This window comes from Brachypodium distachyon, chromosome 3 (assembly GCF_000005505.3).
Source record: "Brachypodium distachyon strain Bd21 chromosome 3, Brachypodium_distachyon_v3.0, whole genome shotgun sequence".
NCBI lineage: Eukaryota > Viridiplantae > Streptophyta > Magnoliopsida > Poales > Poaceae > Brachypodium > Brachypodium distachyon.
In genome coordinates this window covers 48,549,314-48,574,967 of record NC_016133.3, presented here as the reverse complement: position 1 = coordinate 48,574,967, position 25,654 = coordinate 48,549,314, and the positions used below count along the sequence as shown (strand labels likewise).

Sequence of the window (25,654 nt, the reverse complement as noted above, 5' to 3'; positions counted from 1 at the left end):
ACACAATTATTTTGTGAAGCCCACTCTGATGTGATGTACTGTGATGTGTAGTGGTGCTTGTGAACTAGTCAGTAAGCTTAATTGTCTGTAAGCTAACTAATTTGATGAACTTGTTCTGTAATGCCTGATGTAGGCTGAAACTTATGCTATAATGCTTCATGCATGTAAGCTTTAAGGCTGATGAAACTAGCTGATGTGCCTGCCTAATGTGAACTAGCAGATGTGAACAGCTATTTTGTTGAATTTAATGGTCTGTAAGATGAAGTTGTGCTGCTATTATGTGCTTTGTCCTGTATGGTCTGTAAGCTTTAATATGTTGAATTTAATGTCTCATGTAAGATTCAAACAGAAATAGATAGCATACACACCATGACATGACATTATTCACCGGTTCAAACTGAGATAAGAGCTTCAAAGCAACGACATCATTCACTAGTTCAACAGAGAGATATCTTCAACACACAACATTACTACAGGCTCTTACTACATATTCTGTCATCACTACACATAATTCTTCTCTACTACCACAGCTAGGACAAAACCTAGTAAAAGCAAGACTACACCACCAACATACATTAGGCATCGTTCCTTCTGTAGTACCAGTTGTCTCAGCCATTTAACTTTCAGTTTTGATTCAGTTTCAATGTCAGCAAGCTGGAGCTCTAGCTGCATCTTCATCTCCTCTGCCTTCTTTCTTTCTTCTTCTGCTTTTCTCAGTGCAAATTCAGCTATGTTCTTGTCTTCAACAGCTTTGAAAAACAGTTGTTCTGCCTTCATCTTCTCTTCCATTGCCTTCCTCCTTTCAGCATCCATCATACCAGCCTTCTCAATCTCTCTCTGGCAATTCTGCCCCATTTCATGATTGCTCCACAGGTGAAGCAGCCTCTTCTTCATTGGGTTTGGCCACTCCGGATCAACCCAGTGCACAAAACCACAGTCCTGAATCTACACATGAAGAATAAGAATCAATCGCTAAGCTAATCATACAGAATTCCAACTACAATCACAGGCTTACAATGTTCGAGCAACCAATGTAGCGTCTGCCTGTATGCTCGCCGCCTCTGGCCACTCGCCTTGATCCGCGAAGCCCATGATGGCAACGGATCTCTTCCTCCTCTCCAGGGAAATCGGAATCATACAACCAGTCCGGACACTAAGTCCATTCCAACGATAGAAAATAGCAAAATCAAAGAACTAAACCCCCAAATCGGCAAACCCTAACCCTAGAACTCGGGGATACTTACCACGTCTGAATAGTCACGCGGGAGCGAGTTGTCGCTTGAGGAATCTTCACTCCAGGACACCATCTTCTACGCACGTGGCTGCTTCGGCTACGGCGGCGGCGCAGTAAGAGGAACTCGTCGCTGCTCGGATGTGGCTACGGCTCGGGGTCTGATCCAGCCAAGTAAGAGCAACTCGGACTCGGTCCGGTCGAACCAGCTCGGGCTCGGTCTGGTCGAACCAGCTCAGGGGGGTCGGGTCCGGACACGGTGGACGACCTGGGCCAGCGTGGAGCCTATGTGGACCTGACGTGTGGGCCCTCTTGTCAGTTTTCGTGTCAAAACGCGATCAGGGACAAAATCAGTGCACAGGAGTACAACTAATGGAGAAAGTGGTGGTAATTTGTAAAAAATTAAAAAAAGGTGGTTTTCCTAGACACGTGCCCCAAATGTGGTGGTTTTAAGTAATTTTCTCATTTATTAGGCCCTTCTTTTTTTTACAGCTTTATTAGGCCCTTCTTGATTACATTGATTTAGAAGATGTGTCTTGTATACCAGAGAGGAGGTAGTAGAATTTGTCCATTCATAGATAGTTTTGTTTTATGGAAGAAGTTTATGTTCCATAAAATTGATTGAGTTCGCAATGCACAAGCTCCTCCCGTACGCACTGCAGGATCCGCACCACCGAAGAAGAGACAACATTGAACACCACATTATTTCGATAGCACCAAATGGTCCAGAGGACAAGGATGATCGATGTCCAAAAGTGGTGGTAATTTGTAAAAAATTAAAAAAAAGGTGGTTTTCCTAGACACGTGCCCCAAATGTGGTGGTTTTAAGTAATTTTCTCCCTAATAAATTATTGAATCATGCATTAAATCTCATGTATTGACTACCTATTTTCTTCATGCACTGGCTAGTAAAAAGTCATAGCAGTACATGTATCGTGTGGTTTGTACTTGATTTCTGGCTTCCTTTTTTTTTTCTTTTAACTCTCGAGTTTTATTTATTTTTGAATTTTTCAAGATATTTCAACATATGTTTCTATAAATAATTCTGATTTCCTTGACTTCATCCCTTTTTATTTTAAGAATCTGGTTTCGTTTTTAGTTTCTCAATAACTCATTACTCCCTCCGTCTGGGTTTATAAGGCCTACGTGAAATTTCATGCCGAACTTTGATGCAAAATTACATTAGCAATATGAGATTATTTGGCACATAAAAGATATTGTTGGATTCGTATTGAAAAACTCTTTATGATGGTATAATTTCTATATACATACATTAAATATTATTTGTATAATTGTTGGTCAAAGTTTGGCAGAGTAAATTGCACAGAACCACCATATTTCGGACAATTGTTACGGAAACCACCGTTTTTGCTAATTTTCGCGCAGAACCACTGGTTTTCAGTGAAGTTGTTGCATATAGCACTGATTCTATCGATTGCACCGAATAAGCACGTTTCTGACCGACCGGGCCCACATGTCAGGTTGACCAGCGTTAGAGGTGTCCGTTAGCGCCGCTTTGACCGTTTCATTTTCCTTTGCTTCGCTTCCTTTCACAAGTGCGGCCACCATTTCAGAACATGGGGATGGCCGCCTAAGCCGGGCAAGCCGGCAAGGCCCAGCGTCACCGGCGGTGGAGCACGGCGTGGGCGTTGGAGTCATGGGCCTTGAGGCCGAGAAGGGACAGCACGTGCACGCGCACACACACGTCTCTGTCTGCTAGGCCGCCGGACTTTGAGGAGATGGCGGCGGGTCCAGTGCTTCGGGGCACGGGGAGACAGATGGCGGCGGATTCGTGGGAGATCCGGCGCTGGAGACGCCCAGCGACGCGAGGTTGTGGCTGCCGGCGATGGTCCGCGAGGCGGGGCAGCTAGGGCTCGCAGGTCTCCAAATCAAGGGCGGGGCGCAGAGCATGGGCGGCGCGCGGGGCTGTAGGAGCCAGCGCGCGGAGCAGGGACGGCATGCGGTGCTGCAGCAGCCAGCACGTGGAGCAGGGCGGCGTGCGGGGCTGCAGGCATCAGCGCGCAGGAGCAGGGCTGCAGCGGAGGCGCTCATGGTGGTCGAGCAGCAGTGGGGCGCGGGACAGCAGGCCCCAGCACGGGCGGCGGCAGCGGAGCCGGGCACGCGCGGCAACGGAGCAGCAGCGGCGCGCCGGCCTGCGGGCGTCATCGCGGCACGCGCGGCGGCGCGCGGCCTTAGGGGCGGCGGGTGAGTTAGAAACGTGCTTATTCGTTGCAATCGACAGAATCAGTGCTATATGCAACAACTTCATTGAAAATCGGTGGTTCTACGCGAAAATTAGTAAAAGCGGTGGTTTCCGTAACAATTGTCCGAAATGTGGTGGTTCTGTGCAATTTACTCAAGTTTGGCATGAATTTCAATAGAGACCTTATAAACCCGGACGGAGGTAGTAGTTCTCACATTTGTTCGAAAGCATAGTCATTTTTGGTATTAGAAGTCAATGACCAAGCTTATCTAATTTTAATTTTCAGGACTCGAAAGCAAACTCAGCCAGTTTGAAGGAACATAAACTTTTTCCATAAAACAAAACTATCTATGAATAGATAAATTCTAGTACACCTCTTTTCTGGTATACAAAACACATCTTCAGAATCACTGTAACCAAGAAGTGCCTGATAAAGTATTGATCAAACTTTAAATCTCTTGTATTAACTACCTATTTTCTTAATGCATTGGCTAGTAAAAAAAGATAACATCATATGCATTTTGTCGTTTGAGATTAGAGTTGGTGGAAAGAGAGAATGCCCACTTTTGTTCTTTCTAGAATGCAACCAAGCATGTGCATCATCAACAAAAAGAAGGAAGTCAGAAGGCAAGTAAAACGCCGCATGGTGGCTACAACAGCATCAAGTTAGGCGGAACACTGAACACACACCATATGTTGTGGAAGGCAACCTACTCACCCTTATGGTCGACAAGAAACTCTACCTCTAAGGAGACCAGCCGGCCGTACGCTCCCATCGGATGTCCTCCTCTTGAATAACTTGAAGCACCCCCGGAGAGGAGGAGAGGCGTCATTGAAGACCACGTTGTCGTCGTGGTGTGTCCAGAGACTCCAAAAAACCAAGGTGGTGGTTGTCCAGAGGTATCTCGAAACACGGCGGGCACAGAGAGGGAGAGCCAGTGAGCCACCACTCAAGCAAAGTAGAGTCAAGATCAGGACTCCATCCACCGGAGCCTCCCACACCTGCCGAGCAACCACACACCCGAGTAGAAGGTGAGAAAGCGTCTCCTGCTTCTGATTGCATCGCAGAGCGGGCACCGGAGAGGATGCGGCAGTCCATGTCTCTGAAGCCTGTCAACCATCCAACGTTATTATTATTATTTTGCAGAAAAGGAAGATTTATGCCGTCCAAAATTATTCACCACACGCCAAGCGAATAACCAACACTTGTATATTGAGATTTTAGGATTTTTAAGATATATTTCAGATTAGAGCTTGTGGAAATAAAATAGTACGGTGGGTGGCCTCAAAACTTTATACAAGCGCCCTTTCATCCATTATCATAGACTAGATCACTAGATAGTCTATCCGCATGGCACCTCCCAGCTCAACAACCGGGCCTATTGACCTTTGACCGGCACGAAAAAAAAATGTTTATTGTATCCTGCTAGCTCCATCAAAAAAAGCGTGCTCCTTCAGAAGCAGTCTTTGCACTCTATTAAAAAAAGAGTAGTATCAGTTTACGCATATCATTTCCTTCTCAGTTCTCAACACTTGATGTGCGTGGTATCATTCAAAATTGCCTGATCAACACATTGATATGGTAGGCTGCGAGAGCAGAGAGTCTCTTTGTTTCTTTTGTGGTATTGTGGTGTGTCTCTTTCTTGTAATTGTGGTTGGCGTTTCCTCGCCCCCTTCTTAATGAAAATAGGCCTGTATTTTTGCACGGTTCCTAAAAACACACACATTGATCTGGTCCATGTCCTCAAAATATCGAGCTAGTGCAGCACGCATGAAACCGTATATATATTGCATTGTATATTCACACTCGCGTCGTGTGAAAACTCGCATCTCGGTCTCAATCCTGAGTCCTGGCCGGTTTCCTATCACTGTCAGTGTTCGACCTGCTACACTGCTGCACCCGACACAGTACAACGACTTAACGGGTAGTGATGACCATGGCCTGCGAGGCATTCTGCTCTTCGGTCACTCTACATTCGGTCTTCCCTTTTTTCAATTGGTTTTTATTCTTAATTTACAATACAAGATGCAAGAAATCAAGGTAGTTTATGTAACATTCAGAAGAAAAAAAATGCGACCAAGTATAAGAATGAAAACCGAATGAAGATTAGAAAAACCATCTACTTGTGATTATTTTACTTGTGAGAACATTAGGAAGTATAGGGAAAATGGTACTGATATAAATTGATTCGTAGAAAAGCAATCATTAGGATTTTTTATGCTCTTTTTCCTTTAAACCAAAAGGAAAATCTCAAAAGATAAAGACATCTATATAGGAAAAATTGCTAGAGATTGGATTGGTATCCTGTAATTTGTTTTCAGAAAATCTTTCAATTCGAAGAGGCCCTAAAAGGTGTCGGGGTTTGCTGGTATCAGGCCCATTTGGAGAAGTGGCCGCTAACCTAGCTAAACGTTGTGTCCAAGCTATAGAAAAAGATGTGTATTAGGCTTACGTGACAATGCTAAAGGAAAATGGGCAGGCCTTAGCCCAGTCCGTTCCTTCTCCCCGCCAGCCAAACACTGGGCTGCAGCCCATAGCTAGCCATGAGGGGAACAAAAAAAAAAACCTTTAACTGACTGCTACTTTTGCTCTCAAAAAAAAAGACTGCTACTTTTCTCTCAAAAATATAATTTGAGGGCTACTTTTGAGCTAATGGCTTTTGGTGGCATCCTGCGTATTTATTCTATACGGATGGCAACGGCTCATTATTGTTGTTTTGACGGTGACAAGGTTGCAATGGCTGCTCATCCGCCAACAAATTCCATCTCTCCCCGGCTCCCCCCTTTGTGGGGAGCTCGGATGAGTTACAGGTCCTTACAAGTAGCGAAAGCTTCTGCTTCCGTAAATCAGCCGACGCCTGAATTTTGTGTTATCGAGCTGGAGCGAGAGGCAAAGCGAGCAAGACTCATGGTGATCCGCAACTTATTTCCGCAACAACATCATATCGGGTTCTCGCATGAAGCCGTAATCCCTCCTCCCACCCCTCCAAAAAAAGTGAGCGCCACTCTCTAGAGGCTAGTCGTTCCCATCCCCAGTTCCCCACCTCCTCCTAAATTACACACCTAAAGAGATGTATACAGCAAAACAAAAATCTTGGCCGCCACGTTGCGATCTCTATTTGTTTCCTTGGTCGAATATCAAATTTATTTGGGACCGGGGTTGTAGAATCATGGATTAACCTCTGGCCTACAATTTTGTTACTACCTTCTTTCACTACTACAAAGGTCATTACTAATTGTTCTCGTTCGGCCAGCTCTGACACTTTTCGAGCTCGTCACTAATAAATTGTAACCAGTGACTCAATATATATTTCACTGAAGGGCAACGGCAGGGCAAGTCACAATTGCAGCAGTAACAAATTGATAATCTCTTCTGAGTTAGTTCACTGCTCATCGTCACACTACTGTCGGTGATCGGTAGAATTGCGATCTGAAAACCATCAGCCGAACGACATGGCAAGAGTACACACCATGTCGACAAAATAATCAGGTCACCAGAGTTTCAGATAACCATGTCAAAAAAGATAACCATGTCAAAGCCCGCTGTTCCATCTTGTTCATGAAATGAACCGTCCAACAGAGATAGCACCGTCTATCCGCGAACAGGGGGTAGTCAATGCACTACAGGTGGAGAGGTAGAATTCAAGTTGCTCCGAGCCCTCTCAGTCTCAGGTCGAACTTCAACAACCTAGCTACCATATTGGCAAGTTCAGCGCATGCCACAGTTTAGATGGCATGGCACACATGACACATCTTCTGTTCACCGTCAAGATAACAGTATCCAGACATTGGGACTGGATCGACAACTGTCAAGGTTATGGAGTGGGGCACTGTGAAAACTTAGCATTCGACAAAATGAGACTCCGAATCTGAGACACCGGAGAAATGTCAAGAATTGGAGGGGACACCGCCAACTTCTTCCGAGCTTGATTGATTCTTAGTTTCTCACGATTGGCAACACACTATGTATGAGTGAGTGAGTGAGTGAGTGAGTGAGTGAGTGAGTGAGTGAGTGAGTGAGTGATGAACTCTAAACAAGAGCACTCAAACATCAGTGCTATTCATCACGGAGAATAAAGTGTGTGCACTATATAGGAAAGTTGAAACTAATTTGTCAACAAGCAGCTATTAGCCTAATACACTATGCTCAGTGTGGAGTCTGATCTCTGTTTCCTAGCTAAATTAGTTTCACCAAGAGACTACAGAGATGGAGAGGTAGAACACAAAAAGGAAAACAAAACTACTCTAAATCAGATAATAAATACAACAAGATCAACTTAATAAGTCGCTAGCTTTGTATCTATCTATCTACTCATACTTAGTTGTGTTTTTTCGGGTGCGGCACGGGACCTCCACCACGGCGAGCAACCACGACCATCTTAGCAGACTCAACACCAGACCTCCCTCCATTGCGAAAGCTTGAACCGAAAGATGCTTGTCCCTTCGATGCCTTCACTCCCACGTTTTCAACTTGCTTGGTCTTCCCCACATCGAGCTTCCTGCTCCATTGCTGTAGTCCTTCATTCGTAGACGAGGAATCACCGGTCGGTATGGTCGACTCTTTCACTGCGAGAGTAGGCAACATATGAGATCAAACTAATACCTCGAAAAGATCAATGGCACTTCTGGTAGAACTTCAAATGTGGAATGCAAAGTGGAACAAATCAAAAACTCACCGTGGAGAGCATGAACGACGGGGTGGTCAAGTGCAAGCAGGGAGATGAACAGGGCAACTGTAAGAAGAGTTGAAGCAGTAGTGCTTCTGCAGTTCATGGTGAACTTTTAACTACGTCAACCTTGTCTACCGGACCTCTTATATCTCAGTTAATCAGCTAGCTGGTGAAGGCAAGAAGATGAAGAGAGGAGCAAGGCTGAGGCCTGTTTGGGTTCTACTCCGTATTATAGAAGGAAGGCAATGCTAGCTTCTGAATTACTTCATAGTTAAATAAATTTAAACACAGGCTTGTCAGGTATAGATCGATGACTAGCTATAGCCAGACGGTCAAAGCTCTGAGATTTCTTACAAACAGTTATATACAAGTATAAAACATCTGCCCGGGCCGTACTCCTGTTCGAGTGTTCTTTAACGAACCCTAGGTCGACCGTAAGCTTTCTTTCCTTTATTACTACAAGCTTGGTCAGAGACCTGTGAGTACACAGGCCACGCAGCGTGACCGGCACGTGTGGCTTCTGAACGTAGGAAGTGGCTGCCTTTTGGGATCTGAGCTCCCTGTTGGAAGCCGGCCACAGGCGAGAAGGTGATGACTGTGCGCGCCTTCCCACGTGCCGCGTGTGCTCCTGCACGGCGCCCAGTTTGTAAAGCCAGTTTCACATCGCTTCTGCCGGGCTACTTGATAGATTCCGTTCAAGACCAAGATCCTATGCTCCTAGGCAACTCGCAAACCTCAAAAAGGAGATTTTAAACATAATAAAGCCAGTTGATTTTGCGATCGGGCGGTTTCGAATCCCAGCGGAAAAAACAAAGGGACGGCAAATTTTGTAGCCACTGAAGTTGCAAATGTCGTGATAGGTTATTTTGATCACACAGGAGATCAGCATTCCAATTAAAAATAAGACAACTTGATGCAACCAATTCTAAATGGATGCAACTGCCCGAGTCGTTACTTTGACTAACCAGATGCCATCTTTACAGCATCTGAGAAAAAATAAATCTAACATAAGCAGAGATTTACGCGCCCCAAGAGTGCGCATTAACTCGAGATCCAGGAATTGCAGAATGTTACCTGCTCCATCCACAGTAAGTTAATCCGGAGTGACAGGATAGCACCATAGTACTCCAGTAATTCAAAAATTTCGCCTTACTTAATCCCTCCATTCTGTCTGGCTGGTACATCAAAAAGATCCAGACTCCGAGAACAACTCCATCGTAGATCTGTCATTCTGTAATCTGCCGATACTACCAAAGCCCCCTTTTGTCAGCTACTAGAGCAGCTTATAGGGCCCAGAAAGCAGAAACCCAAAAGAATAGATAGCTTCTTCCCGGCTTATTCTTTAAGCTAGCCCCAACCCACAGTTGGTTGTGAGGCAGCTTCCCGAGCTTATCGTTCAGCCCCCAAAAGAAGTTAGCTAGAGGCGTTAGAGTAGCTTCAGCAAGAACTTCCTCACGGCTCTAACTAGATAAAGAGGGTTCTCAACGTGCACGGCATGGCCACTTTCCGGAACAATGATCATTTCACATAGCTCCTGCCTGTTACCACAATCAGCTTCACATTCCTCACACATTCTGATTTCCCTGCACATTTGCCCCGCGATCTCTTTGAATTTTAGGTCCTTCTCACCTGCAACGATGAGGAGAGGCCTCTCCATGTGTTTCAGGTCTTCCCACAGGGACCTGGTACATTGAAAATTGCATGAGATAGAATTTATATCATGCAAACAGTAATGAAATGCACCTATCAAACTGCTTGCCACCTACATTATCAGTACCATGGTTTACCAATTTATTGACATCACTTGTACTGATAGACCGGATAGGACATGATTACATGAATATTGCTAAATGAAAATCTTACTGAGAAGCGCAGAAGGTAATCTTACTTTTGTATCCCTATGCTTGAGTCAGCAAGAACTTTAGATAGATCTTTGATGTTACCGTGTTTTCTTCGTGTCCTCACTAGGGAATCAAATTGTGGGTGTTCTCTTAGACTGGAAGTTTGGTCCAACCAACAGGAAAGTTCCAAAAAGGAAAAAGTAAAAAAAAAGTTAAATACATGTTATGTAAACAAATGTACAAATTCTTCATCTTGTAAAGTCAAGAAATCACAAATAATTTAATTCCGCCACCAGGTTATTACCTGGCCCACATTTTTCCGGAGTACCATGTCTCGAGAAAACATTCCAGTCCATAAGACAGCAGGAGTTGAGCTCTTGATTTATCAATAGCAGCACGGCGTCTTCTACTTACTTCATGTCTCAATCCAGGATTTCCCGATATCAAAACAGCTCCACTAACCTGTCTTGGCATGAGTATGTTAGGATCATGAAGATAAAGAATGAAACAAAGAAGCTACAACAGTTTACAAAGTTACCTTATTATTTTGATTTAGTGCCATGTGGAGCGCAATCCTTGCACCCATTGAGTAGCCAACAACAACCACCTCTCCATCAGTTATCCTGCATATCAACTTCAACAACAAATCTGCAACTGATTGAATTGTAAAAGACAATTGACTGGAATTTACACCATCATGCTGCAGAATTTGGGACCTCCCATGCCCAGGAAGATCAACAGAAATGACCCGTGCACTGGGAGAGAGCGCTTTCATCATGGGAGTCCAGTCTTCACTTGTGCCAAGAAATCCATGAAGAAAAAGAACAATCTTATCCTACATTGGTTAAATCATGGCACTTGTTACTGTAGCGGCACTATCTTATCTCCTAGGGGAAAAACCTACAACAGTATACCTTCTGCAACAAGGTGAGCAAAAAATAACATATTTTCAAACAAGCAGGAATACTTACATTTGTACAATCGCCAGCCTCTTGAAGCCTAACTACATAAGAAAAATCATCCCCATCGACTCGGATAGAATATGACCTTAGTTTTTCTTCACTATATGTTCTTTCTATCTTCTGATTGTTTATACTTAAGTGCTGGAGATAGCCATTGGCATCTTGTACAGAAGCTCTCATTCCATCACCAATCGGGGAAATGTGGATTTTTAACTTTTGTTCTGATACATCTTCTCTTAACCATTGATATGTTCCAAGCCCATGAGCCACACTTCCACATGAATCACTTTTCTTTATTCTGGAGACTAGGTCATTTTGTCTGTCGACATAGTATGCGAACTGTATATAGGTTGCCAAACCTACAGAACTCTCGTACGCACTACTGATGACAGCCATCTTATCATGCATGTGAGCCCATTTTGCTATATGAGCTGCACTCTCAAAGCCGCCAACAATACTAGGTTTTATAACCTGAGCATCAAGATGAAAACAAGGTCAAATAGAGAAATTGAGGCAGAAGCTTGAAGTTTAGAGAGCTGGTAAAAATTGATGAAGCTTGAAACTGGTTCCTGTCAAGTAAAGTTTGTACTTACAACAGCAACTATTCCTGGATGTACAAATTGATGAAGCTTATGGATTGGATCCCCCTTAAGGCCGTCAATACTCTCATCTAAGGCAACAGGTAAGCCACTGGTTTCACAGAACGCGATGAGATCATTTACAGAGCTCACTGGTTCCTGTCAAGTGAGAAACATGAAGATTCCCAAGAAAGAACAAGATGGATGTCTCTTGGGAAATGAAAGGATCTGTGACGAACAAGTAGCACTATAATAACAAGGTGCCGCAGAAGGCAAGTTTCCAGGGTTTGTAAGACATGGCAATGGCAGATGCATAAAAGGTAGATTACCTCAATATATTGCAAACAAAGGCTTTTAACCCTGGATCCAAATTCAATTGCTTGTTCATATGTCCATTTCCGATTTGCATCAGCACGAATATTGATATTGTACCCTACAACTTCTCTTATTTTTTGAATAACAGCTGCATCTTCGGTGGGACTTTCACGACGCCCAACCTTAGCAAGAGATTTTTTAGAACACTCTTCATATTGCACAATTAGCAAATATATATATATATATATATATATATATATATATATAGAAGAAAAAGAAGTTCAGATCTTAGAATTACTGACAGCAAAAGCATTACCTTCAGTTTCACTGTCGTAAAGCCTTCAGCGACAAGTTTGGCCACAGCAAGTGCTACCTCCATTGGAGTATCATTGGAGTCTAAGAGTGCACAGATTTGTATGCTTTCAGAGCTGTTCCGATTATATTCCACCAAACTTTGATCTCTTAGTAAGGGGTTCGGACCAGTAAGAATTTCAGATAATCTGCACTTCTGCCGAGACGCGAGCAAATTAAGAATGGCCATCTCCAGGCCACACTTAACACTTGGAAATACCGAAGAAGGCTGAGAAGAAAAAGAGAAGTTTAATCCCTTGAGATGTCAAGTAATTCATAATTAAGTTTTGCAAGTTATCTTACAGGAATCCCAAGGCTTTCCCATATCCAATTGGAGAAGGACCCTCTCAACAAAGGGACAATATTTAGATCGCAATCTTTCACTTTGTGAAAGAGAAACCTAAGTTGCTCCTCAACATCTATCATCTCTTCCTCATGAATTTCAATTGGTGCAACCTGTTATATGAAATGGATAAAAAAACTTGCAAAATAGTCTCAAGTAAAATAAGGCTGAAAATGCATTGTGCATGTCTAATGAAAACTAACTCAAATAACCGTATTATGTAAGATGTAAAATAGGAAGCTCTAGAATAGGAAGATGCAAAATAGAGAATGTACAAAAGCTCTGCAAATCGAGTCAAGATGCAAGAACTTAAAACATGAAATACTTTCTAACCCAAAGGAAAGAAAAAGACCCAGACAAAACTAGTAAACGCATTACTCTAAGTTAGTCCTCGGGGGGTGGGACAGTGGGAGGGGGGTCACGAAAGACTTAGGCAATGGACGCGAGGTCATGGTTTCCTCATTGGAAGACTACAATTCCTTTCATGCCAAGTGGATCAGATGAGGAGGATCAGCGTGGAGTCAAAATCCTTGTCCCGAGGCTACAAGATGTGCTTGAGCCTGGAGAGCCACCAGTCCCTGCAGGGAATCCTTTTGAGAAGAGTGTTGCTGCCATGACTAGATCAGTGAAGGACGATCAACCAACGCTTGTGGGTTCAAAGAGCAAAAGCATACATATATGTCCGGCCTTCACAGGCTCCAGGGAGCAGAGGACAAGCAAGCTGCTCAGGCAGCTGTCGAGTGCCAACGCTCAAGGTTGTTTGCCGTGCAAACTTCGACGCTAGCCACAGAAAGAGCGACAATTTACTGGAGATTTTTTCTTCGAAAGGGATTTGTGGCAAGAGAACAAGGACTTTTTTCCAAGGGAGGTAGCGTTGTAGGCCGACTGTGACAAGTAGACAAGATCCCCGAGTCCAACACCAAGAGACAGAGTCTTCCTACAGGACATCGAAAGATTTGTAGGTCCCAGAGCGAGAGATATTCCAGCAATCCTGGGGGCGGCCCTCCATATGTTCCGGAACAACTTGTTTTCACTAAGGCCCAGAGCATGAAAGCACATCTACAATCCCTAGTGGGTTTTGATTTATTAATGACAATGTGATCAAGGGATTAACTATGCTACTAAGTGTTTATGTTTGAAGTTAGTCCTAAGAAAGGATGGGGAGAATGGCTGAAGACCCCTAAAAAGATTGAAAAGGAAAGGCACAACTAATGACACTTTATAGCTTTGTGATCGTTTATCACTTTGAGTCATAGGGATGTCGTACTATAAATGGGGGAACGTGCCAATAGTTTGGGAAAAGCTTCAGGCTAAGTGCTCAACGAAAATCCATTTCCACACATCTTTCCTTCTATTGCCCTTCAGTACTACCGAGTGACCGAGGTCCCATACTCCCGAGTCGTCTAGAAAACCATCTTTGCACCAAGTGTTTGATAGGTACCACTGAGCTGAGTTGCTACCTCTGTTAGAGTTCAGTACCACCGAGCTAGTCGCATCGCAGTTAGTACTGCCGAAGCAATACCGAAGCTGGTGCTTCAAGGTTGTATGAGTCAATATTACCGAGCTGTTGTAAATTGCTACTTGCTACTACCGAAAGCTTTGCTCGAAGGACAAGCCAGTTTGGTACCAACAACTGGTGTGGAGTCAGTACCTGCAGGTTGTGGCTGTGTGTCGTTCTTTCTAGGTTCTATATTAGCGAGTGAGTTTCCCCCGGTACTATCGAAGCTAGTCGGTACAGCCGACTGCCGGTTCCAAAAGGTGCTGAGTGATTGATTTTGAAACTCAGTACCTCTCACCTGTGTGGGTTCGGTAGTAGTGAACATTACGTTTTGACAGTAACGAACAGATTCTGGAGGCCGCCTATAAATACCCCCACCCCTCCCTTGGGGCTGGGCAACTTCCACTGTGCATACTATCCATTTGAGAGCTCTCATCTTGTGTGTTCTTGGTGATTTCTTGAGAGTCTCTTGGAGATCGGATTGGATTTTCTTGGAGCATTCAAGGAAGGGATCTTCACCAAGATAAGGCCGATCTTGTTACTCATGGAGGGTGGGGGCCTTTTAGCCAGCTAGAGGCCTTGGGAGTTGGGAGTCATCAAGTTGTGAAGAAATTAAGGAGTTTGCGAGGTTTGGGGATTTCCCTAAAATCCATCTCGAGTGGCTGAGCATGGACTTCATGTCAGATAAAGAAGATGAAGGCGAGAAATTTGTGTCTGTGCATGCGTGCGCGCGTGTGTGTGGTTAGCGGCTCTAACCGAGTATATGCATATATGCATTGGTACTCATTCGGTGCAACTAGTGAAGGTTTAAGAAAAAAAGTGCTTTAAAACAAAAGGAAAGTGTTGTAAGGGAAAAAAGATTATGCCCATCCAGAGGCGGAGGTTGAGTGAAATCAAAGGAGGGACCATCAAGTGTGAAAATGGGGTCAAAGTGCAGCACTTTTGCGGTTTACTTGTAACTTAGAGCCAATATAAAAGAAACAAATTTGCTGGAGGAACCGCAACCCATACTGACCCTAGTGATCCATGTCTATCTAAATTCGCCAAACATTCTGGCAGCAGAACTAATATGTACTCGCTCCGTCCCATATTAAGTGCCGAAATATTACATTTATCTAGACGCTATTTAAGTATAGATACATCCATATTTGGGAAAATTTGAGTCACTTAATATGGGACGGAGGGAGTAAATCATATATTCCTCCATCCAACAAAGGATGTCTCAAATTTGACTAAATTTGAATGCTACACTAAGTCATGTCTAGATACATCCAATTTTTGACAAACTTGAGACATCTTTTGTTGGACGGAGGGAGTAGAACATATTCAGCTAGAAAACTTGTACTGATGGAGAACAAATGTTGAAGATCTTCCTTTATTGCAAAATTATTATTATTTCAAATATTAACAAATGTATATAGCCAACAAACATATCATTTGAGAAATACACAGTAATTCAAGAATGGCAACTTAAGGTCAGCGTAAATTAGAGAAGCCACACAAATATAGTAGTTATAAAGACAAACCTCACCAAATCCAATAATGCTGTCATCCATACATAACTTCAGAATAAAGCCTTCATGGAAAAAACTGCTATCTGAAATCCCTGAAGTACGAGGTGCAGAAAGCTGGATTCTGTGCAAAAGAAGGTTCGATGGTAATTCCTGGAATAGGAATGGAGGGCATATTAACTGGTTACACATACCTGTACAACATGTATTCCATTGCATGAATTTTGTTGATATGCATGTCATCTAAATCACTCGAAGTCCAGGAATATGGATCTCTGAGAAGATAATCCAGATAGTGGGTTGCAGTATTGTCTGCAAACATACTTATAATTCTGCAGAAAGAGAAGATACATATAAACTCTCCATGTCAACTGAAATTATTAAATAAAACAAGTTCGAATGTAAACCTATGGAAGTTGGCATTTTCATCAATGCAGTTCTCTACTTCCACCACACAATCAACATGTTCTGCACGGGTCTTCACCAAGGTATCATGAAGTTCTGCTTTTGTTTGAACTAAAAAATGGTTCACCCTGCAACATAACCGGTGAGAATGGTGGGACACAAAACTTCACAGTCCACACTAGAAAATACTTTATGATATACACAGGTGACTCCTCCATAACCAATAATGTAACAGGCAGAAGTCTTGACAGACAACATTTATCAACTTTCAGAATCAGACATGTTATATATCCTATGTAGCTTCAGGAGCAACTACTGATTCAATGTAGTTGAAAAATAAAATTTCAGTTATAAATGAGAAAAGTGCTAAAAATCCCTTTCGTTACATCCATTATGGAGTATGTAAACACAACTAAAATCACTTGATTTTACCTGTGTGCAGCACAGAGTTTGGAAATCGATATGTCATGTGAGGTGTAAAAGAATTTCTGCAAAATTTCGGGGGAAGTAGTTTTTGCAACTGGTAGAAGGCTGAAGATTGCACCACCGTGGTTGTTGATTACAATTACAGTCATGGGTTTCCTCTGGGCCCTTCAGTAATGTCAAAAGCATTGTCAAAAATAAATCTATCTTTACGCCGACCCATATTACTTGTCTCAAATTTGCCCAAATATGGATGTATCTATGTTTTAAAAGCGTCTAGATACATGTAATATTTCGACAAGTAATATGGGTCGGAGGGAGTACATAATACTCCCTCCGTTCCATAATTCTTGTTGAAATATTACATGTATCTAGACGCTTTTTATGAATTGATACATCCATTTTGGGGCAAATTTGAGACAAGAATTATGGAACGGAGGGAGTAATACATAAGTAGATCTGGCTACAGGGAGTACCAATAGTCAATAATTATCTATGATGTTGGCTAAATGATCAAGTGAATATGAATGCTGACGTGGAAAATAAATTGAGGAAATGACATTGGCTGAGCTATAAATTATGGGTTGGACACGAGCTACTGCCAAGAAGGGTTCAAAATGCAAACCTTTGGTTGAGAAGTGACAATCCATTCGTATCATGAAGAAAAGATATGTCACCAACCACACAGAATACCTGAAAATAGTGCCGCAGTAGTAAAATTAATGCGAAAAGCCTAAAATGGTATTTGGTATTTCTCTGGTAGGGTTCAGCATAAATGTATTGGCAACTTTGTTTGAGTGAATGTGAATGCTACAGTTTGCTCACAATTAGTATGATAACTGGCAAGTACTTTTAACATTTAAGCCAGGCTTATGTCAAAGTTGACTAGAATTCACAAGAAACTATTATCGGCTAATCGGAATAGTTTGCAAACTGCTGCCGAGTGCTAACTAAGTGTCTACTCCCTCCGTCCCATATTAAGTGACGAAATATTACATGTATCTAGACGCTTTTTGGGTATAGATACATTCATATTTAGGCAAATTTGAGTCACTTAATATGGGACAGAGGGAGTATTATAGGAATTTTTTTCTTCTTCTTTCTGGGATATGACTAAGAATATCATCTCTGGAGCATCAAGTTTTCATTCACTCTTCATCCCTCATCCCTAGGTTAGTACAGCAAACGCATTTCCACGTTTCATGTTTCATAGAACCAATTCCATCACATATGATGTCCATGGAGTCTCCATGCTGCTTCGTGAGCTGGACAAATGACTTACATGCTTGTTTGATCCAACAGCAAATCCAATTGCTGTGCTAAGCAAACCGTCGATACCACTTGCTCCTCTGTTCCCAGCCACCGTTGCACCAACAAAGTCTGGAAAATTATGCATCATCGCATTACCACCGTTGGTGGTGTGGTCAAGCCAGCTCTTCCCGAACATGTTCAAGTCCCGAATGACCATGCTATTCCCAATAAACATGATAGCATCACCATAAAGTGCCTCTCCGATTACATGAGCAACATATGGTTCTGTAAGTGAGAACTCTGAATGTACATGAAACATAATCTCCTGTGAAACCTGGAATAAGCAGCAATTGTCAGAACAAAAGGCAATCAGAAGTTATCAGTTATTTCAACAGAGATGGAGCTCCAGGAAAAGCTCTGCTCAATATATGCTTGCACAATTACATGTTCCTATTGTTAGGTTTCCACATGCACAAATAAAGTAATTTCAACAAGAAAATAAAGAACAAAATAAGTATCAATACTGTTTTTGAGCTGCAGTAAGTGGTGAACTCTTTACCCATTGTTATAGCCTAGATGTAAAATAACAAAGGTTGCAACAAATGATGAAGTTCTTAAAGGACTGATTCTACATACGGAGAATTTATGTTCATCCTATCCATTTAACATAATTGTTGTACTGTTTCTTCTCAAGATAGTTACCATGTTCTGGCTCATACCACTGAATTCAGGACCATCAAAATATCCTGCCATCTGCTTGTCTTCCTTTGTAAATTAAATTGGCACAAACTAGCAGCAAATTCAGCTACACTAGTCTGGATTCTATGAGTGACAACATGTGAAGGATCATGGCGGCACGGATGTGTATCAATCAAGATGTAAGAAGATGGGAAGCAAGACTCAAGGAACATTTCCACGCGCTTGCTAGTAATGCGACTTCCAATCTGGCAATTTGAACAATACCAAGCTTCAGAAAGTTACAACATAAAAGTTCACACTTATAAAGAAATACAAAGATAAGGTAAGTGATGCAGAGCATAGAATAATGAGGAACTAACCTGCAAGATAACATCTGGATTTAACCAGCTTTTGACAGAATCTGACAGTAGAATTTGGTCTATGTGATCTATAAACAAAATTCTCTTAGCAAGTCCTGGAAATGAATTTAGTACTTTCCTCATTCGCAGTCCAGAAAGAATGTCAGCGGCAACTGGCCAGGAGAGGTGCCTAGCTAGTAAAGCCACAGCCCACATGTCATCTTCTGTATGAATAGCTCCAACCAACAGAAGCCCTTGCTTTGCCTTCTTTATAATATCTAGAACCTCTACTACAGAACTAGAATAATTACCAAATGCAGAGACCATTTTCATTCCTAGGTATCTAGTATATGGTTCATCATTTCTAAACCACCTGTCCAACCCTCTTAAACAATCAAAACTCCAATTTTGACTGCTGTGGTCTAGTGGTTCTCTGAAAGCACAGTTTATATGCACTGGACCTTGTGGTGCTTGTGTTGCATTGTACGCTGCTGAATCAACTGTTGTAAGAACCATTCTGGCATAAATCTGATCACCAGGTGGAGGGAGATTAAAAAAATATCTTACAAAGTTACCAAAATGATTGACCTGCAAAATGAAGGGGGGAAGTTATGATGGGTTGTCCACAAGAATTAAGAATTACTGACGGACACAACTGTAACATGACTTTATGTGCAAACAGAATGGCCACAAAACAAAGAAAGAGAGAAAGTTAAATGAAGTTAAAATGCAACGGCAATCCCGATATCCAAGAGTCAAGATCACGCTGTGTGTGGGATATATAGGGTGCTACTTGCGTGAGATAAGACGGACCCTGTGGCAAGAACTTAAGTCCTATAATCCTCCAGAAATATAAAATGCATTGACATTACAATATTGTGAAGGAAATAGCATTACCTATCATTCTGTTATTTATAAAACTTAAGTAATTTAAGGCTTTCAAAAGGTAGCAAAAATTCCAAAGTAACCATGCAACTGCCAAGCATTTTTAAAACAGGAACAAATGTCACATGAAATTTGTATTCATAATATTAATTCAGTTATAAACTTATAAGCACCTGATTAATTGCTTGGTTGGCTCCAGCATCATGCAGCTCAGGAGGACGATCAGCCGTGAGTAATAGAATGGGTATGAAATCTTGACTTGCCTCCACCACCTGCATGTGCAACTGAATATTACAGTAGTATACTACAGATATTTTGTTTTCTCTTTGATACATGTACATGTCATCATGTATTAGTACAGACAGATAATATGTTTGGCCATCATAAGCCCATATGTACACATGCAATTCTAGCCACGAGACTTCTGAAAGCTGGCAGCAGTGCAATAAGAAAAGAACATTTTAAACAAAAGAGAATATGCACTCACCGAAGGGAGAAGATTCGATACAGCAGTTCCTGATGATGTAATTACTACTGCGGGCTTTCTAGAACCTCTCCCATAGCCAAGAGCATGAAATCCAAGTGAACGTTCGTCATAACATGATATGCAAGTTGTCAAAGGATGGCCTGTGGCAGAAAGTGCAAGTGGGGATGACCTTGACCCTGGAGCTATACAGAAGTACTAAAAAAAAGCAGATCAGAGGATGCTAGACATGACAAAACTATCTAGTTGGTTAAGCTTACCGTGAGACCAAGCCTGACACATTCTTCAACTATAAGAGATGCCCATGCTGAATTGATATTAGAGCCGCTCCTAATGAAAGATTCGGTTTTGTACATTTGTGAACGTAGGTCCTACAGGACATAACAGAGCAGTATACATCAGTTAAAGAGAGATTGAAACATTCGAACTTCTGTAGCTAAATGTCCGGTTATTTTGTTGTATATTTGTATGATTATGTTTGGTATTCTTTTTCAGAACCGGGCAGTGCTGCAAAAAGATATACTGCCCCAAAGCTATGTTTCCAAATAATACATTGTTGGTAGTTTGTCGCAAGTGAATAAGGTAGAATTGTACCACGTTTGCAGAAAATAGGAATTCTGATGAAAAGCAAATAAATGACTTCTCGGAGGTCAGAAATTTCTCCTACAAAAGTAAATGCCAGATCAGATCAGGGATATAATTCAAAGGTACAAAAATGTTTAAAAGGAAGGTAAATGTTTAAAAGGAAGGTAAATTACTAAATTGTGTTCAGGAAATAAAGGAAAATTAATTCAGAAATTATATTTGCCCTCCAACTTTGCTGTGAGATCCAACTTTAGCTGTAAATTTATCAACTTTACCTTATTGATCTGCCAGTTTAAGGAATAGGTCTAAACAAGCATTTAGAGTTACTGACTGTGGGCCAAGCTACTAATTGGTCCCACCTCAGTAACTCAAACTATATAAATTTGGCGGATCTTTTATCTGATGGCTTATTTTGAAAGCATATCCAAAGTCTAGGGAACAGAACCTAATCCCAAATTAATATTGCAAAATTGTGAGATATGTTTCCCAACAAATTTCCATAAACCACAACAAAAGAAGCATGATAATATTTTACAAGATAAAAGCTCACTTTGAAACCACAAAATTGACCCAAATGCAAAAGCAAGAAACAGTTAGCTTGAAACTTACCAAAGTTAAGAGGATACCTTTTGCATGCTAGTTTTGGCATCTACTTTGGCAAGGACTTCGGTATCCAAGTATACCTGGAAAGTTGACCAACTAAATTTAAATTTAGCACTCAGATGTTAGATAACAACATGAATATCGAGGTACTGTTGAAAACAATGACCACTGCACAAATTTGTCTTTGGCCACACTAGCAGTATCCCATATTTCAGACTGGTTTAAGATGAATAGCCAAAACTTTGCTTAGTATATGAGCGACCAATCTCCTGCCTAGATCATAGCTAATTATTGAGGCCAACCTGTTATATCTCTCGCTTAAATTGCAGAAGTTACATTTTCTAAGAAAAAATACGTGGAAAGGAAGGTACTTCTGATAATTTGTTCCAAAGAATGGATGACAGAGATGGCTTCAGACATAGAGTCTCAAAAGTGAGCACATTTGAGTAGTGAAAATATGAATGTTGGTATTTAGATTTCATAGAACTGCGGCGTAATGACAGTAGTTTTAACGTGGGAAAAAAAAAGGACAAGAGTATGTACTTGAGATGAATATCGTCACCAAAGTAGTTAAGATATGCAGAAAGATTTACCAACTGAGCATTTCCAGTCTCTAATAAATATGAGTCTCCAATGTAACTTGTCATCATATTGTCGTAACAGATGCTAGCTGAAGAATCGTAGCTACCACATACCTTACAAGGTAAAGGTCCACAAAAACATAATGAATAAGTGGCAAATTAGATACATGCAACAATATATGATTTTAACATAACGTTAAGCAACCCAGAAGATGTGTTATTAACGTAATTTATTAGTTTGACATACCTGATTAAAACAAGATTCAAATAAACAAACTGAATCCTCAAATGTATGAGATACAGAATGATCCCAAATGATTGTTGATGATAGCACAGAATAGCCATCATATTCACTCAACTCAACCTGTAAATTCAATTTTTCTGAGCATCATGAATGCTACAAGATCAAATATCTATGTGATGCCTGCACAGTAACCAAAGGAAGTACGTAAATTCTTATAGCCTGTTATATGGCTTGTTTGAGGAAAAGAAATACAGAGCAAACAGGTCAATAGATTTTACACATTCCACATCTGAGTTGGTTTCCACTTTTAGCGCTTCAGATGTACTACAAAATAAAGGGGCAAAAATTACAGGACAAGAGAATTTTGCAAGTTAAGTAATAGGATTGCTTGTTGACTTTAATACTCAGCCAGACATTCCAATCGCATCCATGGTGAGGTGACAAGCGACCAAACCACTGAGTTATGCTCCCCAAGCTCCACGCTTGGTAACCTATAGGAACATAGTTGCTCACAAACACAAAGCATGTGTTTCTTTGGTACAAACAGTATTTAGGATATTTTACATGTTTGCTTAACAAACTACTACCTCCGATCCATATTACTTGTTGAAATATTACATGTATCTAGACGCTTTTTAAACATAGATACATTCATATTTGAGCAAATTTGAGACAAGTAATATGGATCGGAGGGAGTATGTCCTTTTTTAGATGCAATTGCACTAGTCTTTGCATGTGAGAGTAGTACTACTTGAGCAAGGAACCGCCTTGCACTAACAGATTACTTTGAGGGCTAGCAAAACCCTACAGGCTGAAAAGAAAAAACCTCAAGTGTTTCAGCTTCGTGTCCCTGTAGTGATCAAGATCAAGTGAGATATTGAGGACCGCCTCTTTGTAGGGTGGTCAAGATGTGGGTGTATGAGTCAACCAACAAGGGTTCAAGGTACTCATCTTCCGCACACGTAGAGTGCACCTTAGCGAATTTGCACCTGACATATGTCAATTTTTAGGTTTGTGCTTAAGGGGACACGCTCGTGCATGAGTATGCATAACCATCTACCTTTGGATCATGGAAAAAAGATCAAGAACTGCCACATAAGTCACACATACACATAACTTGTCGAGATTCTGCTAGCTAGAGTGCATGCCACAGAAAACTAAATTTTATTACCTGAGGAATGAAAAAGTAAAATGAACCAGATTTTTCCTCTATTGACAATATTTCCTTGTCATACTTCATGCCTACTGCTCCATAAGCTCTTATCAAGTCTGAATCAAATGAAAGGTATCTGCAGCGAAATAGAGGTCCAATTTGGTTTAAAATAGCATTACTTCATGCAAGCAAGCACACAGAGAGAGGCACCTTGATATTAAATCACATCCATTTTTCACTTCAGAGGAACCATGCAAGCAAAGTGCAGAACCAACGCCACATATTTGAAGTTCAATGGGTGGATCGGAGCTCAGCTTCCTTGATAGATAGAACTGAGGGAACAATGATGATCCCCTAAACTGAGAACACAACCACTTGAGTGCCTTCGTACCAGGTGGAACAAGTACCTGCAGCACCATTGTGTGTTGAATTAATCATCTTCCGTTAGGTCTATGGCATCACGGGTTCATGGTAGTGCAAGCAAATTGATCATATTCTACAATGTTGGTAAATGTTTCTAGCGAGAATGTCACGGTCTCCCCACTGTTGCACCTTCCCTAACATCATCATCAAACGAAACGCAGCGCCTCTCTTGAGTCTTGACCGAATCAGCTAAATTTCCAAAATACAAACGCACGAACGCGTCCCGCTCACCTCGAACCGGATCACGCCGCTCCCGACAGCAGGCGGGCTGGCCTTCACCTCCTGGGCGGCCCGGCGCAGCGTGGCAATGCCGTCCGCTAGGGTGAGCGCCGGCGGGAGCCTCCGGACGAATGATATGTCCACGGGGAGGTCCCGGTCGCCGACATCGTCCACCCTGTCGACGTCGATCACGATGCCCGTGGGTCGCCTGGCGACGGCGCAGAGATGCCGGAGGGGTAGGCCGCCGCCGCGGCATTGGCGGCGCAAGCGGTGTCTGTAGAGGCAGTAGCGGCGGAGGTGGTAGGCGATAGGAGGGCGGGGGTTCGGGACGGGGAGGAATGGAAGGGGGAAGCGGGGAGAGCCGGAGACGGCGAGCATTTCGGCGACGAGGAGAAAGCGAGTAGCCGTCGCGTGGCCGTGCGACCGTGGGAGTGCGGCGTTTGAAGTTTCAGTACCCCTACGAGAAGGGGATAAGGTTATGGGCCCACTCTCGTTCGATGGGCTGGGCTAGACAGGGTAGGTGGCCCGAAGAAAAGAAGGCATGCTCCGTGTTCCTGGCAGCTGGAAACGGACAGCGGCCTTTTTACTACTCATGCAGTCACGCGGCACTCTCACATGGCATCCACGGTCTTTAGAGGTAACAGTATCTTTAAGTTGAGATCCACCTCTTGCCTCTAACCTTATCATCAAATGCTGCAGTCTTTAGAATCAATTTCATTTCTAAGATGTACCCCACGTATCAATACAAAGTACTATTATGCTCTCACATGATCTTTTTTCTTGCTTATTGTATTGGACTTCTATAGCATAGAGGCTGCCTCCAAAGAAAGAGACATTTCTCATCTCAGATTCTTAGAGGTTGGAGATTGCAATGCTTAGAGGTTGCCTCTAATGGTTAGATTCATATAGAGAGATAGAAAAGCTAAAGATTGTGGATGCTCTTATTGATATATGGAATGGAAAAACATGTGGGTCCGGGTGACGGGCTGCATGCACGGCAAGGTGGCGGAGCCGGTCAAAATGACTTCCGCGGTGGAAAAGTCGTTAAAAGTGGACCGGATATACATCGTCAAGCTAGTTATTCCAAGGTTTTGTAGATTTGTTTTGGTCTTCTTTCTAGTCAATTCGCGCCACTAACCACAATGCATTCGACGATATTATGCTTTGTTTTTCTCTCAAAATTCCAAAATAGATCAGGTTATGTTGTTTCGGAAGACAATCGTAGTAAATTTTAATTACTTTCTAATTTCACTTTGTATATCCATGATAAAAACACCTTTACATATTTTTCGACTAGATGTTTCATACTTCTTTGCCTCACGTTGTGCAAAATTTCCGAGCATTGTTTAACATCAAATTGTCTGATGATTGGCTTATGCTTATTTTAACATAAAAGTTCCTTTGTAGTATTATGCTTATTTTGAAAAGTGCTAGCTTTTCCTGAAAAACATGGCGTTTTATCTATAGTTTTCCTAAAAAGCATGAACGATTGCACGCTTTTGTAATGCGTTTTACTCATGGTATAACTGAAATTGTTCAAAAATTCAGTAAGGAACATTAAATCCAAAAGAGCGCTAATAACATGGCACGGCCTCCCAAGTTTTTCCGATAATTTCCAAGACTTTTCATAACCAAAGCTGTAAGCTCCTGATAAATTCTAAGTTATGTTTATTCGACGGAGCAAACGTGCAACACTATGCGTTTGTCCCGGTACGTTCGTTGGTCGTTGCACGGTCGCACCGTGTAGCGTACCCCCATCCCCAACGAATTATTAAGGGATGCATAATTTAGGCATCTTGGCCGCTTGCTACAAAACTCCAAACGTTTCGAAAATTTTGAGGCTACCGTACCGTGCTTT

At 42.1% G+C, this 25,654-nt stretch overlaps 3 protein-coding genes across 10 annotated transcripts; all 3 read right to left on the bottom strand.

Annotated features, from left to right (window-relative positions):
* Positions 1–465: 465 nt before the first annotated feature.
* On the bottom strand, positions 466–4,512 carry LOC112271992. Of its 2 annotated transcripts, XM_024462365.1 has the most exons (4): positions 4,153–4,512; positions 1,245–1,526; positions 1,016–1,153; positions 466–945 (listed from the first exon to the last, which is right to left on the bottom strand). In XM_024462365.1, the coding sequence occupies exons 2-4, from the start codon at positions 1,305–1,307 to the stop codon at positions 502–504; spliced, it is 645 nt and encodes a 214-aa protein (XP_024318133.1). In that variant the 5' UTR covers positions 1,308–1,526; positions 4,153–4,512; the 3' UTR covers positions 466–501. The 2 variants fall into 2 exon arrangements, with proteins under 2 accessions (XP_024318133.1, XP_024318134.1); XM_024462366.1 differs by lacking the exons at positions 1,016–1,153; positions 1,245–1,526 and having other exon boundaries at positions 4,178–4,512.
* A 2,982-nt stretch (positions 4,513–7,494) lies between these two features.
* LOC100843894 lies at positions 7,495–9,322 on the bottom strand. 2 transcript variants are annotated; one of them, XM_024462364.1, is made up of 3 exons: positions 9,179–9,322; positions 8,111–8,196; positions 7,495–8,000 (listed from the first exon to the last, which is right to left on the bottom strand). In XM_024462364.1, exons 1-3 carry the CDS (start codon positions 9,286–9,288, stop codon positions 7,753–7,755), a joined length of 444 nt encoding a protein of 147 aa, XP_024318132.1. In that variant the 5' UTR covers positions 9,289–9,322; the 3' UTR covers positions 7,495–7,752. The 2 variants fall into 2 exon arrangements, with proteins under 2 accessions (XP_024318132.1, XP_003575239.1); XM_003575191.4 differs by having other exon boundaries at positions 8,111–8,270; positions 9,179–9,316.
* LOC100843372 (protein PHYLLO, chloroplastic) lies at positions 8,908–24,252 on the bottom strand. Of its 6 annotated transcripts, none has more exons than XM_010237301.3 (27): positions 23,809–24,248; positions 23,365–23,561; positions 23,173–23,290; positions 22,005–22,121; positions 21,770–21,871; positions 21,200–21,256; positions 20,583–20,651; positions 20,249–20,359; positions 19,992–20,186; positions 19,678–19,776; positions 18,641–19,207; positions 18,302–18,526; positions 17,614–17,916; positions 16,957–17,024; positions 16,341–16,499; positions 15,911–16,036; positions 15,698–15,835; positions 15,519–15,627; positions 12,455–12,607; positions 12,117–12,380; positions 11,815–11,982; positions 11,501–11,644; positions 10,917–11,378; positions 10,484–10,780; positions 10,250–10,407; positions 9,993–10,100; positions 8,908–9,786 (listed from the first exon to the last, which is right to left on the bottom strand). In XM_010237301.3, exons 1-27 carry the CDS (start codon positions 24,172–24,174, stop codon positions 9,531–9,533), a joined length of 5,136 nt encoding a protein of 1,711 aa, XP_010235603.1. In that variant the 5' UTR covers positions 24,175–24,248; the 3' UTR covers positions 8,908–9,530. The 6 variants fall into 6 exon arrangements, 5 of the variants coding, with proteins under 5 accessions (XP_010235603.1, XP_024318129.1, XP_024318130.1 ...); XM_024462360.1 differs by having other exon boundaries at positions 8,935–9,786; positions 21,200–21,272; positions 21,720–21,871; positions 23,809–24,249; XM_024462361.1 differs by lacking the exon at positions 23,809–24,248 and having other exon boundaries at positions 21,200–21,272; positions 21,720–21,871; positions 22,005–22,181; positions 23,365–23,385.
* Between the last annotated feature and the right edge of the window lie 1,402 nt (positions 24,253–25,654).

What these genes read in the sequence shown, in the direction of transcription:
- LOC112271992 (XM_024462365.1), bottom strand. Translation starts at nt 1,307, where the DNA reads ATGGTGTCCTGGAGTGAAGATTCCTCAAGCGACAACTCGCTCCCGCGT. An exon ending in CGCGTGACTATTCAGACGTG is followed by an intron (nt 1,154 to 1,244) that starts GTAAGTATCCCC and finishes GAATGGACTTAG; the next exon opens with TGTCCGGACTGGTTGTATGA. An exon ending in ACATTGGTTGCTCGAACATT is followed by an intron (nt 946 to 1,015) that starts GTAAGCCTGTGA and finishes CTTCATGTGTAG; the next exon opens with ATTCAGGACTGTGGTTTTGT.
- LOC100843894 (XM_024462364.1), bottom strand. Translation starts at nt 9,288, where the DNA reads ATGTACCAGCCAGACAGAATGGAGGGATTAAGTAAGGCGAAATTTTTG. An exon ending in ACTTACTGTGGATGGAGCAG is followed by an intron (nt 8,197 to 9,178) that starts GTAACATTCTGC and finishes CATGAACTGCAG; the next exon opens with AAGCACTACTGCTTCAACTC. An exon ending in CGTCGTTCATGCTCTCCACG is followed by an intron (nt 8,001 to 8,110) that starts GTGAGTTTTTGA and finishes CTACTCTCGCAG; the next exon opens with TGAAAGAGTCGACCATACCG.
- LOC100843372 (XM_024462360.1), bottom strand. Translation starts at nt 24,174, where the DNA reads ATGCTCGCCGTCTCCGGCTCTCCCCGCTTCCCCCTTCCATTCCTCCCC. An exon ending in GCGGCGTGATCCGGTTCGAG is followed by an intron (nt 23,562 to 23,808) that starts GTGAGCGGGACG and finishes ATGGTGCTGCAG; the next exon opens with GTACTTGTTCCACCTGGTAC. An exon ending in CTGTTGGATCAAACAAGCAT is followed by an intron (nt 17,025 to 17,613) that starts GTAAGTCATTTG and finishes CACTATTTTCAG; the next exon opens with GTATTCTGTGTGGTTGGTGA.